General features: G+C 44.9%; 1 protein-coding gene across 4 annotated transcripts in view; it reads right to left on the bottom strand.

Annotated features, from left to right (window-relative positions):
* KIZ (kizuna centrosomal protein) overlaps positions 1-17,525 on the bottom strand; it is a 111,706-nt gene that overhangs the window by 34,752 nt on the left and 59,429 nt on the right. For 3 of the 4 annotated variants that reach the window (XM_004310780.4, XM_019927552.3, XM_073792627.1), the window contains 2 exons: positions 9,089-9,202; positions 1,686-1,836 (listed from right to left, as the gene is read on the bottom strand). In XM_004310780.4, coding sequence (XP_004310828.2) covers positions 1,686-1,836; positions 9,089-9,202 — 265 coding nt within the window. The remainder of the gene's footprint in view (positions 1-1,685; positions 1,837-9,088; positions 9,203-17,525) is intronic. The other variant, XM_019927553.3, reaches the window with a different exon arrangement.

The raw sequence follows: 17,525 nt of genomic DNA, 5'->3' as shown, positions 1-17,525 counted from the left end.
AGTGGGGAGGAAGGAGGTGAGGAGGGAGAGCAGAGAAAGGGCAGGGGGAGGGAAGGAAGAGGAGGGCGAGGGAGTCCGAAACAACATGGTGCAGGGGTAACACATGTGCAAGTGTGGGTCAATGGCGTCACTGTATCACTCCATGTACGTATGTTTGAAATGCTTAAAAAAAAAGTCCTTTTACTCTCTTTTAATTAAGGGGGCAGGAAAGGGGGGTTTGGGAAGGCTGGAGGGTGATGCAGAGGCTCTGGACTGCATGGCAGCACAGGCTGTGGCTTTGGGACAGAGGGGAAAGGTTTGCCTCCAGAGGGGGCACATGAGGAATCCTGAACATTGTGCATAATAAAAATAAAAACTGTAAAATGATCAAAAAGCCTGAGAAGACTACATTATGTATAAGGATAAAAAAACATACTTGGAGGGAATTCCCTGGCAGTCCAGTGGTTGGGACTCTGCACTCTCACTGCCGAGGGCCTGGGTACAATCCCTGGTTGGGGAACTAAAATCCCACAAGCCACGCAGCACGGCCAAGAAAAAAAAAAAAGAGAAAGAAAAAACATACTTGGAAACAAGACAAACAAGACATTAAGCTCAGGAGAAGAAAGGCCATGTGTATGGGGCGGCCGCTCTGGACCTGGTCTTCCACCCCCCACCCCGCACTCCCCGTGTTCCCCCAGGAAAGGGCTCCATCAGCTCGTGTCCAGCATCTCATGCTCTCCCTAGTGACAGGTCATCAGTCAGCCCCCAACTGTCCTGGCTGAGCCACGGCAGGGTTCGTCCTTGGCCGTCCCCCTCCCATCCACGCAGGCTAAATTCCCTGAGGCCCTGCAGACCCTCCTGCAGCCTGGCTCAAGGGGCTCCGTGGCTTTCCAAACTCTGCTGAACCCGTGAACACTGGCTCCCGAGCTGGGCCAGACCCTGCACGGTGGGTGGTGATCCCTAGAGCTTCTCATCCCCGTCCCCAGATGCAGTCCACTCCCCAGCCACAGAGAACAGCTCCGTTTCCTGGAAAAGTGTGGGCTTTCTTGGTCTGTTCTTGGGCTCCTAACAGCCCTTGCCCATCGCCCCGCCCTCTGAGCCTGTCAAAATCCTGCCTGTCTTTTAAGGGTCACCTCGCACACCCCTCAGCTCCCTCCTTGTTTCTCCAGATGGCCTGGCTCCCTTTCCTGAGGATCTATACCCTCTGCCGTGTTCTTACTGCAGGCATCCCATTATGCCATTCCCCTGAAGGAGGGACCACGTGGGATTTCTCTCTTTCCCTCCAGTGGATCTGGGCTGCTGCCTAATCCACAGAAGTGGATTAATACACATTTGCGGAGTTGACATAAATGACCATACAGTATTTTTAAAGGATGGAGCGGAGAAAGAAAACCAGAATTCTACAAGATGCTCCTAAATTCCCTGGGCAAATGTTGTGGTAGCTATGTTTAACTAGGTTACCTCCAGGACCTGGGTTAACTTTATGTAAGGACTTGAGATGCCTACATATAACACTATGCAAAAGGCCTGAGATCAGACAGTTCAACCAACCAACCAACCAACCAACCAACCAACCAACCACAAAACCTCATTTACAACTTATCATTGTTTTCAAATATGTTAATCATTGTTAAGAACGTAACTATTTCCTCAAATGACTAACTTGTACATGTTGAAACTTATTTAAAAAAATAGAAATTACTAACCCTTGTCCTCTGGTCCACATTTTTGACTGGGAAAACTTCAGACAGCTTCGTGACCACCTCTTCTTGGACAGAATTATCATGTCTTTTCAAGGTGGTAACACACTGACCCGATGGTGTCCTCCACAAACCTGAGGCTGGTGCTTGTTCAAACCTATGAAACAGAAACAGGAGACCCATTAGACGTGTGCCGCGCTGGGTGACTTACGAACCTCCCACATTGTTAAAGGCCCCCATAATCAAGCTAGTATTAGACAGTTTATCCAGAAAAGTCTGGAACCTAATATATTCTGGGCTAAGGGAATTTCCAGAGTCCAGTACTTAGATGCAGTACTAAAAGGAACCAGGCCCACTTAGAAAAATGCGTTATATTCCAGGTCTGGGGCAGGAAATGCACCAGATGAGCCCGGAGCACCTTGTCGTTCCAGGAAGTAAGGAAGTTCTCAGACTTCTGAGCTGTGTGCACAGGCCTTGAGGGTTCTCTTGAAGGGGCTTCCACTGGCCAAGGACAGGACAGTTTGAGAACCAAAAGGATAATGACTACCGCAGACTGATACACAGCAAATATATAAAAATACATGAGTTCGTTTGAAAAATAAATAAGTAAATAAAATTTTAAAAATAATAAAAACCTTTGGATTCACAGGCCACAACACAGATGAATCTACAGACATTCTGCTAAATGATATAAGCCAGTCACAGAAAGGCAGATGCAGTACGATCCCACTTACATAAGATGCTGAGGGTAGTCAAATTCACAGAGACAGAGAGTAGGGTGGTGACTGCCAAGGGCTGGGGGAGGGAGGAATAGGGGCTAGTTTAGCGGGCACAGAGCTCCAGTTTTGTGAGATGACGAAGTTCTAGAGATCTGCTGCACACCAATGTGAATGTACTTAACACTACTGAACTGTACACTTAAAATGGTTAAGATGGTAAACTTTATGTTTATGTGTGTTTTTACCACAAAAATATAAACAAACCAATCTTTGGATGCTGCTAGGGCAACAACTCATTATTCTGGAAACTGGTTAAGTAAAGGGATAGAATCAAGCATTTACCCTGCCTCTGTGGTTGAAAAAAAAATTTCAGAGTTACCAAGTAGTTGATGGGAAAAGTTTTTCCAACTAATAAATGCAGAAGAAAGAACTGAGTTAGAAAAGTCGCCATTTTCTAAGTCCAAGTGAATGAAATGCACCTAGGAAAGGATCCTAACTTTGAGAAAATTGCGTAGTGGAAGCTTTATATCAGAGGCATCCGTCTGCCAACGCTCGAGCCCACGGCCCAGCCTCGGCAGCACAAACGGTGGGACAAGTAGACACCTGCTGCCTTAGGAGGTGGAGTAAGAAGGACCAGCACTGCCTTGGATGTCATTCTGCCAGAATAACCCGCCTGGAATGTAATCCTGGACTCGGGTCCAACCACCAGTTTACAGGGAAATCATTTGGATCCTGATTCAAACACAGCAAATACAGACAGAGTTTTTTAGAGAAAGCCAAAGCAAACTGACAAGGACTAGGTAATAAAGAATCTTCTTAAATGGTAATGTATTTAATCCTTGTACGTTAGAGATATAAGTATTTGTGAGAGAAAAATGCTGTCTGTTTTAAACTACTCAAGAAAAAAGTGTGGGTGAGGGAAGGAGATAAAATAAGACTGACAAAATGTTGACAACTGTGGATCTGGGTGAGGGTACATGGGATTTCATTATACTCATATCTGCTTTTGTGGATGTTTAAAAATTTCAACATATAAGCTAAAAAACAGTGTACTAATATCTGCAACTTACTTGGAAATGCAGACAAATAACAGATTGGAACTGATGGATGGATGGATGGATGGATGGGAAATGGAGAGAGACAGATTTGGGAGTGTAATAAAATGTCAACGGTAGAATCTGGGTGGTGGGTATGTGGGTGTACAGTTCTTTTTACTTTTCTGTATGTTTGGAAATTTTCATAATAAAATGTGAAAAAAGTTAGTCTAGGTACAATCCAGAACCTTTTAAAATAAATCTTAATTGTTATAACCTTTGCCTGACCTAACCCTAGTTTTTCCCAAGACTTGAATAAAGTGGGATGATGCATCATTGGAATCCTGGAACTTATTTAAACACTTCCCCAAATGATTCCAAGGTTCCAGGCTGGTTTGGTAGAAAGCCCCTTCAGCAACTTGCCTCTCCTGGTGATGTCTAGATCCCAGTGACGTCATAAAGCCCCCAGTTCCTCTTTTCTGTTCTGTTCTATGTGAATGAAGCAACCTTTGAATCTGTACTTGGGTTTGCAATAGATTTATTTCCCTCCTAGGAAAATGCACTCACAGGCCATCGGCAAACCCTAGTCCAGTCAGCAGGTATATTTCTCATAATGAGTAAATCAATTGTGTTTTTAGCCTGAAAGAGTGTTTAGTTAGGATGAATTAAATTTGAAAACAAGTTTAATGAGGATGAGTTAAACTAGTTAAGTTAGTTGGGATGGAATGAATTATCAGAGACCAGTCTCTCTGGTGACCGATACACATGATTTCTGCAGAAGCAAAGCCAAGGCAAGACTTGGGTTACTAACACCTCTGCCAACTGTAACCATCCTTTGGGTCCTGGAGTGAAAGAAGTAGCTATGGTTTCCTATAATTATTATACCTGCTTCACAAAAGGATGAAACCTTTGGGGTCAAACCTATGGGGTCAAAAAGCAAATAAGCTTCTGGAGGAGGTCGAGCACTAGAACCTGTGACTTCTGAACAGCTAAACCAACACCTGGCAACAAGGAGGGCTTGGGCCATGGCTGGCCTTGTGTGGAGTCCCGTCCCTGGTTCTACACAAACATACAGAATCAGAACATCTACATAGTGGTACAAAGGACTTAAAGAAGTTTTTTCCTCTTTTGTCCACTTCACTTCAGAAACTTTACAGTATCAATGTCACACGGAAAAAAAAAAGTGTGATGTCAGCTAAATTATATACTCCTCTAATTAAAAATAAGTAAAGCAATAGACTCTAAATAGTCTATAATTAATTTCATATACTTGGAATGGTTTCCAATGAGAAAACTGCAATTTAAGCAAATGTACCAGCATTTCCTAACTACAAATGATTTACAACAGATTGGTAATTTGACAAAAGTTTTAAATGCAGACAAAGTAATAAGTACCTTGAATTTTATTCTGAGCAGAAGCAGAATAAAATAAAGAGATTTCTACATACTATACTCCAAACACTATAAAGCTGACTCAATTGTTCAGCATTAGCTTGAGAGTACAATTGGGTGACTCCATCTGAAAGTAGCCACTGACAGAGACAATTAATTGCACCTGGACAAACATAAACTCATGGGTGGTCTCATTACGGTTTTCATATAAGATAAAATGATTAAGTAATCACTTTTGTGTTAAAATATATTTTCCAGGAGGCAATATGAACAAAGTTTTAAAATCAACTGCCCCAAGTGACATGAATCATATTTTAAAAACTCATAATTGTCTAAAATAATGACTTGGTCCTCCACCTAATAATAGTAAACCTTTCGTATGAAGGACTTTCAACATTTAATCTTTGATATAACAAAAATTAATAATAATGATGATAGGAATGGTTTTGTTCTTTTTTAAGATGCTTCATCTTGTGATAGAGAATTCAGAAATCTTCACACTATCTTTCAGAGTATGCTATGGGGCAGGTGTCCCATTTTCCAGATGGGATTAAAGCAAAGAGACAGACGTCATCTGCCGAGGTTTGGTCAGGGGCTCAAGCAGGGCCACGACCACACCAAACATGGCTCTATTCACAGGCCTGCAGGAGTCCATAAGCTGTCAGAGCCTTCCCATTCTGCCCGGCTTAGAATTCTGTGACATCAATGTCATTAACAATTAAGGAACAAAAGTATCATTCTCTCCAAGTCTGTGTTTCTGGAATGACCAAGCTGACTGTTTCAGTCCAAGGGATATCACAAGGCAGAAGGGAATACTTCACTTTGGGGAATACCTGGCAACAGCTCCTGGGTGCTAAGGGGCACAGGAGGTGGGAGCACACAGAGGGCAGGGGGAGCGTGACGCCGGGATTAAAGTCTGTGAGACTATCGTAAATAGTGCCGCAATGAACACTGGGGTGCATGTGTCTTTTTGAATTATGGTTTTCCCTGGGTATATGGCCAGGAGTGGGATTGCTGGGTCATACGGTACTTCTATTTTTAGTTTTTTAAGGAACCTCCATACTGTTCTCCATAGTGGCTGTATCAATTTACATTCCCACCAACAGTACAAGAGGGTTCCCTTTTCTCCACACCCTCTCCAGCATTTATTATTTGTAGATTTTTTGATGATGGTTATTCTGACCAGTGTGAGGTGATACCTCATTGTAGTTTTGATTTGCATTTCTCTAATAATTAATAAAGATGTTGAGCATCTTTTCATATGCCTCTTGGCCATCTGTATGTCTTCTTTGGAGAAACGTCTGTTTAAGTCTTCTGCCCATTTTCTGACTGGGTTGTTTGTTTTTTTGATACTGAGCTGCATGAGCTGTTTGTATATTTTGGAGATTAATCCTTTGTCTGTTGATTCATTTGCAAATATCTCCTCCCACCATTCTGAGGGTTGTCTTTCGTCTTGTTTATGGTTTCCTTTGCTGTGCAAAAGGTCTGAAGTTTCATTAGGTCCCATTTGTTTATTTTTGTTTTTATTTCCATTAGTCTAGAAGGTGGGTCAAAAAAGATCTTGCTGTGATTTACGTCAAAGAGTGTTCTCCCTATGTTTTCCTCTAAGAATTTTACAGTGCCCCATCTTACATTTAATCCATTTTGATGGATAAAGAAGATGTGGTACATATATACAATGGAATATTACTCAGCCATAAAAAGGAATGAAATGGGGTCATTTGTAGAGATGTGGATGGACCTAGAGACTGTCATACAGAGTACAGTAAGTCAGAAGGAGAAAAACAAATATTGCATATTAACGCATATATGTGGAATCTAGAAAAATGGTACAGATGAACCAGTATGCAAGGCAGAAACAGAAAGAGATGTAGGGAACAAACGTATGGACACCAAGGGGGTAAGGGGAGGTGGGATGAACTGGGAGGTTGGGATTAACATATACACACTAATGTGTAAGGAATGGATAGCTAATGAGGGCCTGCTGTATGGCACAGGGAATGTTACTTCACTTTGCTGTGCAGTAGAAACTACTACAACACTGTAAAACAACTATACCCCAATTAAAAATAATAAAATAAAATATAAGGAGCATTAAAAAAATAAAGAAATAAAGCCTGTGAGAAAGGACTGGCAGCTAAGACCTGACTGCTTGTCTCTCAAAGGTCAGGTAGACACCTGGGCCTTTTTCCGAGGCTAGAGAGGGAACCAGTGACAATCAGTGTGCACTGTGAACAGCATCCTCATTCACGACACGGGGTAATTCTAATTGTAACAGAACACAACAGTGACATTATAATGGAACCATTCCTGACTTCTTTATCTGGCTTTAAAAAATGATTGTGGCAAAGAAACAGTTCCGAAGGCTCCAGATATTAATTTTAAAATTTGTGTTGGTCATAAAGAAGGATCATTTCTTCTGGAAGGCTGATTTATACATAACTGTAGATCAACAGTCATGTAAAAATGCAACTTCTCATAATGGAAACCAATGCTCTATTTATGCATGTTGAGAAACTAAAACAAACATTGGTGTAGTTGATGGAGATATCATATCTTATCACCCACAGTTACAGTTTGGCAGCCCAGGTTAAGAGAGTCACACGATGAATCATTTAGTCTAACAACTCAGTTTGCAAAGAGAATTATAAATGCATAATATGCTTTTTATGCGACATACCACAACTGTGGTTTATGCCAAGTAGTATATCAACAGACACACAAGGCAGTGAGAAAGAAGCCGGGGTCCAGCTGAAGAGCCTTACAGTACACAATCACCAAATGACCACAGACTCCTCCCCAGCCAGCTTCTTCCACACCCCTGTAAAGGGTATTTTAAAGACTGCCTTTTGTCACTTCACATGATAAAAAACATGGAAGAGGATTTTCGTGCACTGCCCTTTACTGCTGTTAAGTTGAAAAGCTACTGATCCAGGAAGGTCATGTCTAGCATTCTCTGTAGTCTGGAGATCACAGCATGATGCAGAAGGGAATGTAAACACATTCAGGACTTGTGAACCTCACCTTGTGGTCTGTGGAATGGAGCCCTGAGATTAGCCAAGTTTTCTTGTAACAAGGTCCTTTTAGAGGCCATTACCCTGACTTCTCCTCATGCCCTGATGGGACCCAATACACACTGGATTTATGCTGAATTCTACTCTGAAAATCATGTTATCCTTCCTGTTTATATCATTACATAAAAGTGCCTGTGTGGCATGTGGAAGGGAGAGAAGACAAGGCCGGATGTTAGACAACCAGACCCGAAGCCCCTCTGGCTCTCCTGGCCAGTCAAGGCCCTTTCAGATGGCTGACCACACCTGAGCTGTCATTTGTTCTCTGCTGCAAAATGGTGGGGACCTACTTCATAAAGAGGAAACGTAGTCAGTCCCCCGAATAAAAATCGGGGTTAGGACACTGGTAACATTCACGTACCATGAATCAAGCACCTACCAGGGGCCAGCACTGGACAAACTATTACACATACTACACAACTGTAATTTTGCGAATTCAATTAAGAAGCCCAGATGCCACGAAGCTTCTGAGGCCATGCACGAGAAGACACGTAGAGTGCCGAGAAGGTGGGTGGAAGGATCGATTTCTATCTGATTTAGGAAGGACGTACAAGAATCATGGTTCGTATGCACCAACCACCCTGCAAATGATTAACCCCCGCTCTCTCACCCCAGCTTTCTAGCCATTTAAGGCACATCCTCCGAGCGCTGCTCTCGAACTTGAGGAAGCAGAGTTTAACACTCATTCAAACCCTGCATGGCTGGGCCCCACCTCCAGACTCCTGATTCAGTGGATCTGGGGTGGGACCCGAGAACGTGCATTTCTAACAAGCTCCCAGGGCTTGTCGATGCTGTTGGTGCAGGAACGTACTTAGGGGTCTGTATCACTAGCATGACCTTGGAAATTTAGGAACCTATCTGGGGTTTGGACCTGCTAAGGACATTCCTCTAGATGGTGGCTTTGCTGGATAACCTGGGCGTTCACCAAGGTACGCTAACATGTCAGACAAAGCCTACCCATCTTCCCTCCCCCCAAGTAAGCCTAAAAATGTTGCTATGGGCAGGGGTTGAGTAGATATATCCAATTAACAATGAAAAACAGATACATTCACAAAGAAGGAGATGGTGAAGCCACAGTTAAATTGATGCTGCAAGTGCCCAGCACAGTGCTGATCATGTGGACCAGCGTTTCGAGACCCTTATCTGGGAACAAAGGCCGACCCACCACAGCAGCAACTTGACGACAGTCATACCTGACTTGCTTTTCGTTGCTGCCACCCCCAGGGGAGAGTCTGGGGATCTGGTGAAGGACAGCTGCTTCACAGGCGTCAAGGTCTTTTCTCAGAATGTCACTGCGATTACACAGCCTATAAAATAAAACAGGTACTGCAGGAGATGTTTATTTAAGCACAGACGGCCAGCTTCTAGAATCTATGGTGGTTCCTCATGGTTTATTGAAATATATCTGTAATACAATCTAGACATAAAAACGCAGCAACCAGACTGTCTCTCGACAAAGATGTAAAATGGGGTGGTTTGAAAAACTTGTTTGTGTGTATGTGGCAGTTTTAAATCCATCAGAGGAAGTAGCTTTTAACCCTTTGAAGACTTTAATGATGTTCAAATCCACAGCTGTGCAATCTCATTCCACATGCCACCTGACTGATAGGAATGCCAGATAATCTTAACAGCAGAAAAGGCTAATTTTACATTGTCAATCATAACAAAGTTAGAGCTCCTCAGCTCACATGAAATTTACTTAAATTGTCACTGCTAAGAAACTGAAAACTGCTGGCTGAAGTACAGGTTACATCCTCTATTTCTGAATGTAGAAAAATGACTATTATTTCTCCATTCAGACCCCACTGCAACATTCTCTTTATTCTTAGTAAGAACAGGAAGGAGTGGAAAGAGGGATTTAGCCTTCATCATCTATTTGCAGTCCACGGGGGGACTGGTGGAGTGTTAACAATTTGGCCACTGTTTTAGGTTAGGTCTGTCATAGGGCCACAACAGCCTCCAAAGAGACTGGGTAGTAACTTCCTTTAAAAAAAAATGTCTGTTTGCATGATTCTAAAAAGCTATGGGAGAAGATATCAAAGACAAAACAGTATTTCTCCTTTAAAGGAACTGATCACATGTGTAGTTGGGAAGATTCAATACATACCCCAAAAGGAAAATGAAGCAACTTATAAACCAATGTTCATTAGCAAAGTACTACTAATTTGTAATTAGTGCAAAGGTTGGTTAAGTTACTAGATCTATGCAATGGCCATGCGCCCGATGATGCAAGGATGAAAAAGACCTGCTCCTCCTGTACACTGGAGGTACGGGCCCACCCCCACTCTGGAGCAGGTTTCCACCCTGGGCAGGAAATAGAAATGGGCTCCCAGATTCAAGCCCTGTTCTCGACTCCGGACCACCCTGTCGGCACTACAGCTCCTTGCCAAGTCCCGAGCTCCTGTCTAAACGCTAAGCCTGGAGTCTTCATCCCTATGGGCCAGACCCTGTTGGGTCCTTCAATCCTGAGCTCTGCTGCCCCACACCTCCTGGACTCCTGGCCAGTGGGACTTACAGCACCTATGGATACCCGCTTTTCCTAAGGCAAAATCTGGGTCCTGATTCTCCCTGGAAGGCTTTATCTTGTCGCCAACCAATTCACAGAATGAGACTGAGGCAGGAGATAGATGGGCCCCCCCACAGGGTAAACAGCTGGAGTTTGTTCCCTGTGGATGATACTCCAAGATGAAAATAGCAGGACAATCGAGAGAAGAGGCTGGGCCCTGCCCAGATAAAAGACCACTTACTTCTCATTCTCGAAGTCAAAGAGATCTGCCCAACTAGAAAGCTCCCTGGAGGTCAAAAGGGGAGTGATGCCAACCTACCCGTAGGTCTCTTCGCTGGCATCCATCTTGGCTGAGAGATGCGCATGCACATGGCGGGACCCTGAGATATACCAAATATGGACTCAGAATCAGGCAAATCAAAATGACTGGCCAAAAGAAACCCGGAAGAAATGCCCCATATAAGTGATTCAAACTACCACAAGGGCACAACTCTCTCTCTGAAAGTCCACACGTACTGTACCCTTTTTCCTCCTAATAAACACTTTACTTGTTTCACTACCTTCTGTCTTTGTGGGAATTCTTTTCTGCAAAGCTGAAGGGCCAGGGCCTTGTCACTGACCACTGGTCTAGTAGCTAGGATTCAGCACTCTCACTGCTGTGACCCGACCTCAATCTCTGGCTGGGAACCAAAACCCTGTTCAAGCCGCTGCAGGCTGAGGCCACCGGAGATCAAGACCTGCCCTTACGAAGAGGAAGATAAGCCAATTTCAGAGCAGTAAAGGAGCGCACAAGGGGAAGACAATCAGGAAGTGGGAGGAGGACCTTCTGCTGGGCAGGATGCAGATGGAGGAGAGATGACAGCTGAAGCCAAGGAGCCACAAGGCAAAGGCGACGGGAAATGCCAGGATGAGAGAGGTGTGGGGACCAGCAAGGAGATGAGTCTGGCCAGGTGGCGGCTGCAGTTGGTGGTGACGGAATAGTAAAGGGAAATAAAATTCGGTATAAAACTCTGGTGAGGCAACAGAGATAAACCTTGTGGATTCTGGAGCCATGGCTGGTTTCCTGGCAGCTGTGCCTCTATGGGGTTGGTGAGGGACAGACTGGCCAGGGGACTGACCCTGTGCTCTGGGTGGCCGGGGAGGAGCATGCAGGTGTGAGCGCAGTGCGGGAGGACCCAAGCACCCATGGCTGGTGGGCTGAAGATGCTAAAAGCTGGGGCACATGCCAACCTCAAACGGCCAGTCACCCTAGGCTTCCACTGAGGAATGTGTGTCTCAGTGAGGCTCCATCTTTCCAGTTTTCGAGAAGCTGGAAATTCACAATTACTAGTTTTATTTTTATATGCCATCTCCCAAATTTTAAAATGGGGCAACTATTCAAAAGAAAGTTAAATACTGTGCTTGACAAACAGGGGCCCTCTGCAGGCTTGGGGTCTACAGCTTACGATGCTTCTAGACACACTTCCCGACCAGGTGGTAAACCCCTAGCAAGGGCTGTGGCTTCCGCACCTCCTCCCAAACCCAAGTACAGCAGGGAACTCGGCAGACACTGGTTAATGCTGCTGTGCTAAGGAGGGGTGGGGGCAGCCTCCCTCCAGGGATGAGCATTTTATCTCTGCCATTCTCAGGAAAGATGAGAAGAGAAAGCTGATCAGCGGTTTGATTATTGTTATAAACCCCCTACAGACAATGCTCCCTGATGCCAGCATCCGCGCCCACCCCCGCAACCCGATACCACCACGGTGGGGCCAGTGCTCCATCACACGCCAAACGCCTTCGTTCTTTCCTAGTCTGATTGGTCCAAACATCAGGTCTGCTTAGACCAGCTCTCCCCACATCTGTCTGGGAGCTTCTCCGACTGCCTTCTTCGCAGGGATCTTTCTCATCCCTGAATTCCTCTAGCACAACGCAGACAGCATCCTACTCTGTACTGCTCTCCAGTTATGCCCTGTCTGCCAAGTCTTCTCAACATGACCAGAAGCCTGTTGAGAACAGCAACTGGACTTGTGATTTCACAGGATGCTGAAGACACACTTAAAGACACTGTGTGTTGAATGACAGGCCAAGATTTAAAAACAGATTAGGGAATTCATGACACGCCTGTTGTCACAGCCTGTTTTTACATGTTGGTGTCACACCAGTCTGGGGCTTCCAGGGCTCCGCAAGGAGTGATCAACAAGACAGTGATCAATTAGACAGCCGCAAGCACTGTCCCCATGGAGCTACGGCCGATGCCAGATTAACTCCGAACCTTGATGAGTTGGTCTGTGTTGAGATTTCTAGCAGTTATCTCCCCATGGGATAGACTTTAGTTTGCAAAATATCCATCAATCCTTTGCTGAAAATAACTCTTAAATAATTCACACAGTGTACTGAGCTAAAGATTAAAGACTACGTGTTATGAAAATACTATTTCAGAATTCAAGACCCCAATTTGTTTCATGTCTTCTATTTGCATTCCTACCAAAATACTTCAGCTGGGAGGGCAATGGCCTGACAGCCCATGTCCAGTCTCCCCGGGGGAATATGTGGCCTGGCACCAAGGCACTGGGCCCTACCATCCGGTCGTTTTCTGTGAAGTCCGGCAAGTGGACAAACCTGCTGGATGACAAGCAATTGCTAGAAACACAAACAGCACTTTAAAATATTTTATTTTATCCAATAATAGTTAAGTATACAATAAATAAAATTAGTTTTTGGCTAAATTTAAAGTAATTACTTTTTTTTAAAAAAATATTTATTTACTTTTGGCTGCGTTGGGTCTTCATTGCTGCACGCAGGCTTTCTCTAGTTGCGGGGAGTGGGGGCTACTCTTTGTTGTGGTGCGTGGGTTTCTCACTGCGGTGGCTTCTCTTGTTGTGGAGCATGGGCTCTAGGGTGCACAGGCTTCAGTAGTTGTGGCACACGGGCTCAGTAGTTGTGGCTCACGGGCTCTAGAGCGCAGGCTCAGTAGTTGTGGCACACGGGCTTAGTTGCTCTGCGGTATGTGGGATCTTCCTGGACCAGGGCTCGAACCTGTGTTCCCCGCATTGGCAGGCGGATTCTTAACCACTGCGCCACCAGGGAAGTCCATAAAGTAATTACTTTCTAAGGTTTTGGCTAAATTTAAAGTAATTACTTTCTAAGAAAGCTTCATTTTTCAGTCACACAGAATTTAGGACATAATTTACAAGAAAGCAATTCCATGTCAGGCTAATGTGAGCACTCAAATTAAGGTAGAATTTTTTGTGTAAAGTAAGGGAGAAAAGGTGTTATGCTTTTTCTTTCAGTATCACAAGCTGAAAATGACTTCTTAGCAAACAGAAAATAAACTTTTCCTTAACTGTAGCATATGACTTTCACACATGCCCGTGGGTGCTGTTTTTGGGGGACTCGGCACAGATGCGCTTCAGCTGCAGTGATGCGAGCTTGACTTCTGGGCTTCCTTTTCTCCAGGAGACAGTAGTCAGCATGGTGTGTTCCCCGACTCCAGGTAGTGACAAGTTTGCTTACCTAATTTACATATTATAGTGTTACTTGTTAAAAGTTTTATGAATTACGTTTACTGTCTTTTTAACGAAACTGAAGAATCAGAAAGGAGTTGGTTACATCCAGAACGAAGTTTTAGGGAGGAAACTGTATTTCAGAACAAGCAACAACAAACAGGCATCACTCGCAGAGGTGGCTGTGGATGGTGAGCCTGTCACTGAGGAATAACCCACACGTGAGGGTGGGAAGGGGACAACCCAGATGGACTGTCTGCACCCGATTCCGGAGGTCGCAGAAACCCCGCCTGGAAACTCACGGCTTCAGTCCTACCTTCCTTTTGAAACATAAGTGGCTTTGATCTTTTCACTAAGAACACATGGTCTGGATAGAAAAGATGATTTAAAAACTATCATTTTATCAGATCCCAGGCCTTGTTTTCTGCATTTAATTCCCACGGAAACTTGTTGATTACAACGAACATTTAAAAATTCTCCGAAGATCCATGAGGTTCTTAAACAGAAGTAACAGAATGCATTCACGTACCTAATGCTCAAAGCCCACAACTGCTGCAAAATATAACTAATGAACCAAAGCCGACTGTTGTCAGTCAAAACCCGAGCCGCTAATTCAATTTGTGTAGTTTACTGGTCCTCCTGAAGCAATTTAGCACCTTTGCCAATAAGAGAAAACCTCTAGTGACACCCCACCCACAGGTACACAAACACAACCCAGAAGCAGAGAGGCCCGAAGAAAGCCCTACCTCCATAAAGATGCAAATTAAGATTTAAACAGGGTAGCAATCGGCCAGCGCTAATCCTTTTACCGAGGTGTAAATGGCTATTGAGAACTGAATTCTGGGCTGCCAGCTTTTGTTGGGTAGTCTTACAGACACATTTCACCCAGCAGCCACGCCAAGCCACCAACTCTGAGGACGACTGATAAACAGTTTCATCAGGCCAGCGTAATTTGTTTGCTTTGCTATCAAACTTCCTGACCATCAATCCAAACGCGTCAACGTAACCGGCATGAAGAATTAGCACCCTGGGAACAGGAACTGGGAGCAAGGATCCCAAGCCTGACGCCCGGTGGCCAGAACAGCTGTAGGTGCGGCCGAGGCAGGGTCTGGACGTGGGGTTTTGTTGGCCACACAAAACGGTCGTAGAAAGGACAAACATGTACATAGTTAAACAGTATTTTTCTTTTCATGGGCTGTCTTAGGAAACCTATGTTTTGGTGGCTACCTCGGCCCCCATTGTGCAACCCCCTGGGTGGTCCCTTCCGGGGGGGGGCACTCGAAGGGAGCACAAAGCCGGAGGGAGGGGAGGAGGGGGCGGCAGCACAAAGGCCAGCGGCGGGGGCGGGGGTCTGCGGCGGCCGCGGGCCAGGGGTCACGAACAAGACTCCTCTCTTCACCCGGGAAACAAGGGCTCCTTCTCTTCACCTGGAGGCCGTGTGAGGGCGATGACAGCTGGGATCGAGGGCTTGCCAGTGCGGGGCACCCGGGCCTGCGAGCATGCTCTTTATTTAAAGCAGCAGAGGCTGCACAAGCAAAACCCCTGCCTTTTCCCCCTCGCTGGCCTCCAAACAGATCTCCTTATTCTGCCCCACTTCAATTCTCAGAACTACTCCCTCTCCCTGACCACCTGATTTTAAGTTCCTTAATGAGGCGCTGGAAGGCCCCCTTTCTGACTGGTGCTCCCCTCCAGCCTTCAAAAGAAAGAACCCGCCTGAACCCAGAACGAGTTCTTAGTAGCCAAGAATCTCTGTGTGCCCCAAACGTAACATCCAGGTTGATAAAAATCCACCCTGCTGGGAGGATGAAGGCTGGAAACATTTGCTCCTTGGGTTTCTGTTAAGTCCCTGACATGTCACCAGAGGGGTGTCGTCATTAGGGTGCTGGCTGCGCTCTCCAATCTGAGGTGCATACAACAGATTTATGGAGCCAGTTACCTAAAGTGACCGGGCTTTAAATCTCTGCTGCCAAAATGAACATGCAGGGTAAATGACTCATTATCAGACAACCTGATGCCTTTCAAAAATTTAATACAATCAGGCCATGTATTTTGGAAAAGTTTAAAAAATACTATGAACATAGTAAAAAAAATTTTTTTTTATTAGACGTCATCATTGGTTCTATAATTAAACGCGAGAAGGTGCTTTTGGTAAAGGGGTATCTTTTACCGTCAGGGTAGAACCATCTTTGCTGGGGCTTAATGACTGATGGAGGACCCTAAAACCAAACATCAGACTTTCGCCGTGCTGGTACATGTCTGTCTCCAAATGTGTACGTGCGCGTGCGCGCGCGTGTGTGTGTGTGTGTGTGTGTCTGTGTGTGTGTGTGTGTGTGTGTGTGTGTGTGCAGGGGTGCATCTGTAGGAGAAGAGACCAGGAGGCTCAGGCTGGGCCAGCGTGGCTTCACCGCTGGAGGGAGACCAGAAGGCATGATGGGTGGTGGATGGGTCGCTGAGGCTCAGGAACCATTCAGACCCTGAAATAAGTTAGTGTTTACGTCGCTTCTCACCTAGAAGGGACATATGAGACTCCTTCAAGGCCAATTAAGTCTGATGAATGGGAGTGGGGTCCAGGGCAGTCACTGACTCAGTGTTCTGCGTCCACTTCAATGATGCCACTGAAATGGCAGCAGCAGCACCCAGGGAGGGACCTGCAGGAAAGAGACTGAACACTTGGCTATTAACGCTTGCCCTCTGCTGTAGGAGTCAGTAGAAATCAAACACAGGACTACAGGAAAAGACTGTGCCCACTTGCTGCCGGGCCCTTCAGAGAGGCAATACTGTATTACCATGAAGAAGCTGAATCACTTTATTATTCAATGCTCACTCACCCAAGAAGCTGCTTAAGCGATGCCAAAGACAAAAAGAAGAAACAAGAAAGTGGACAATACCAAATCATCATTGTGAATGAACAAATGGATTAACTGTGGAGGAGAGGCAGGCAGGATGCAAGCAGGGAAACAATCCAAGTTAACTGGCCCTCCTGGGTAGACGCTGGGAACCAGGTGAAAAGGCTTCTCTAGTCAGTGTCGGGGTTCAGGGGATGTCAGACAAGCACATCCCTAATTCCAGGTAAGTGCACTTTTCAAAACAGTGGAAAGCAATTCCAAGTGTGCTCGTGATTACAGATGTAATAATGCTCCGAACAACCATGGACAGCATATGTCCTTGTAATCTGTATTTCAGCTGATCAGTAAGGACCATCAGTGCCATGATTCAATACCATAAAAAATTCGTTTAGGGATTCGATGGTGCTGGAAAGTAGTGCTTTTCAGTGTTTAAGGTGGCAGAACACCTGGAGTTAACAGAACTTTCTGCAAAACACCAGAGTGTACTAATGTACTTTGTTTCATCACACAAATCTGAAAAACTTTTACAAGCGGACGATGAATATATATATACAATATAAAAATCAAACATATATCCATGATAAAAAGCCAATCTGTCAAAGCTAACAAAATCAGCTGCTTCCATATTTTTCGTCCTTATTCATTTGGCACTCTCGCTCATTTTGTTATCTCCCAGTAGGCAAGCTATAGCAGGTACCAAAGTTTTAGGGAAATGATTTTGAGAAAGTTCTCAAAATTACAAAGATTCATTTTCTACAAACTTGGGAAAGACCACTTTACTCACTGCAGGGTAATG

Source organism: Tursiops truncatus, chromosome 15, assembly GCF_011762595.2.
Source record: "Tursiops truncatus isolate mTurTru1 chromosome 15, mTurTru1.mat.Y, whole genome shotgun sequence".
Classification (NCBI taxonomy): Eukaryota; Metazoa; Chordata; class Mammalia; order Artiodactyla; family Delphinidae; genus Tursiops; species Tursiops truncatus.
The sequence above is the reverse complement of the archived record's forward strand: the minus strand, read 5'-3'. Positions and strand labels throughout refer to the sequence as shown.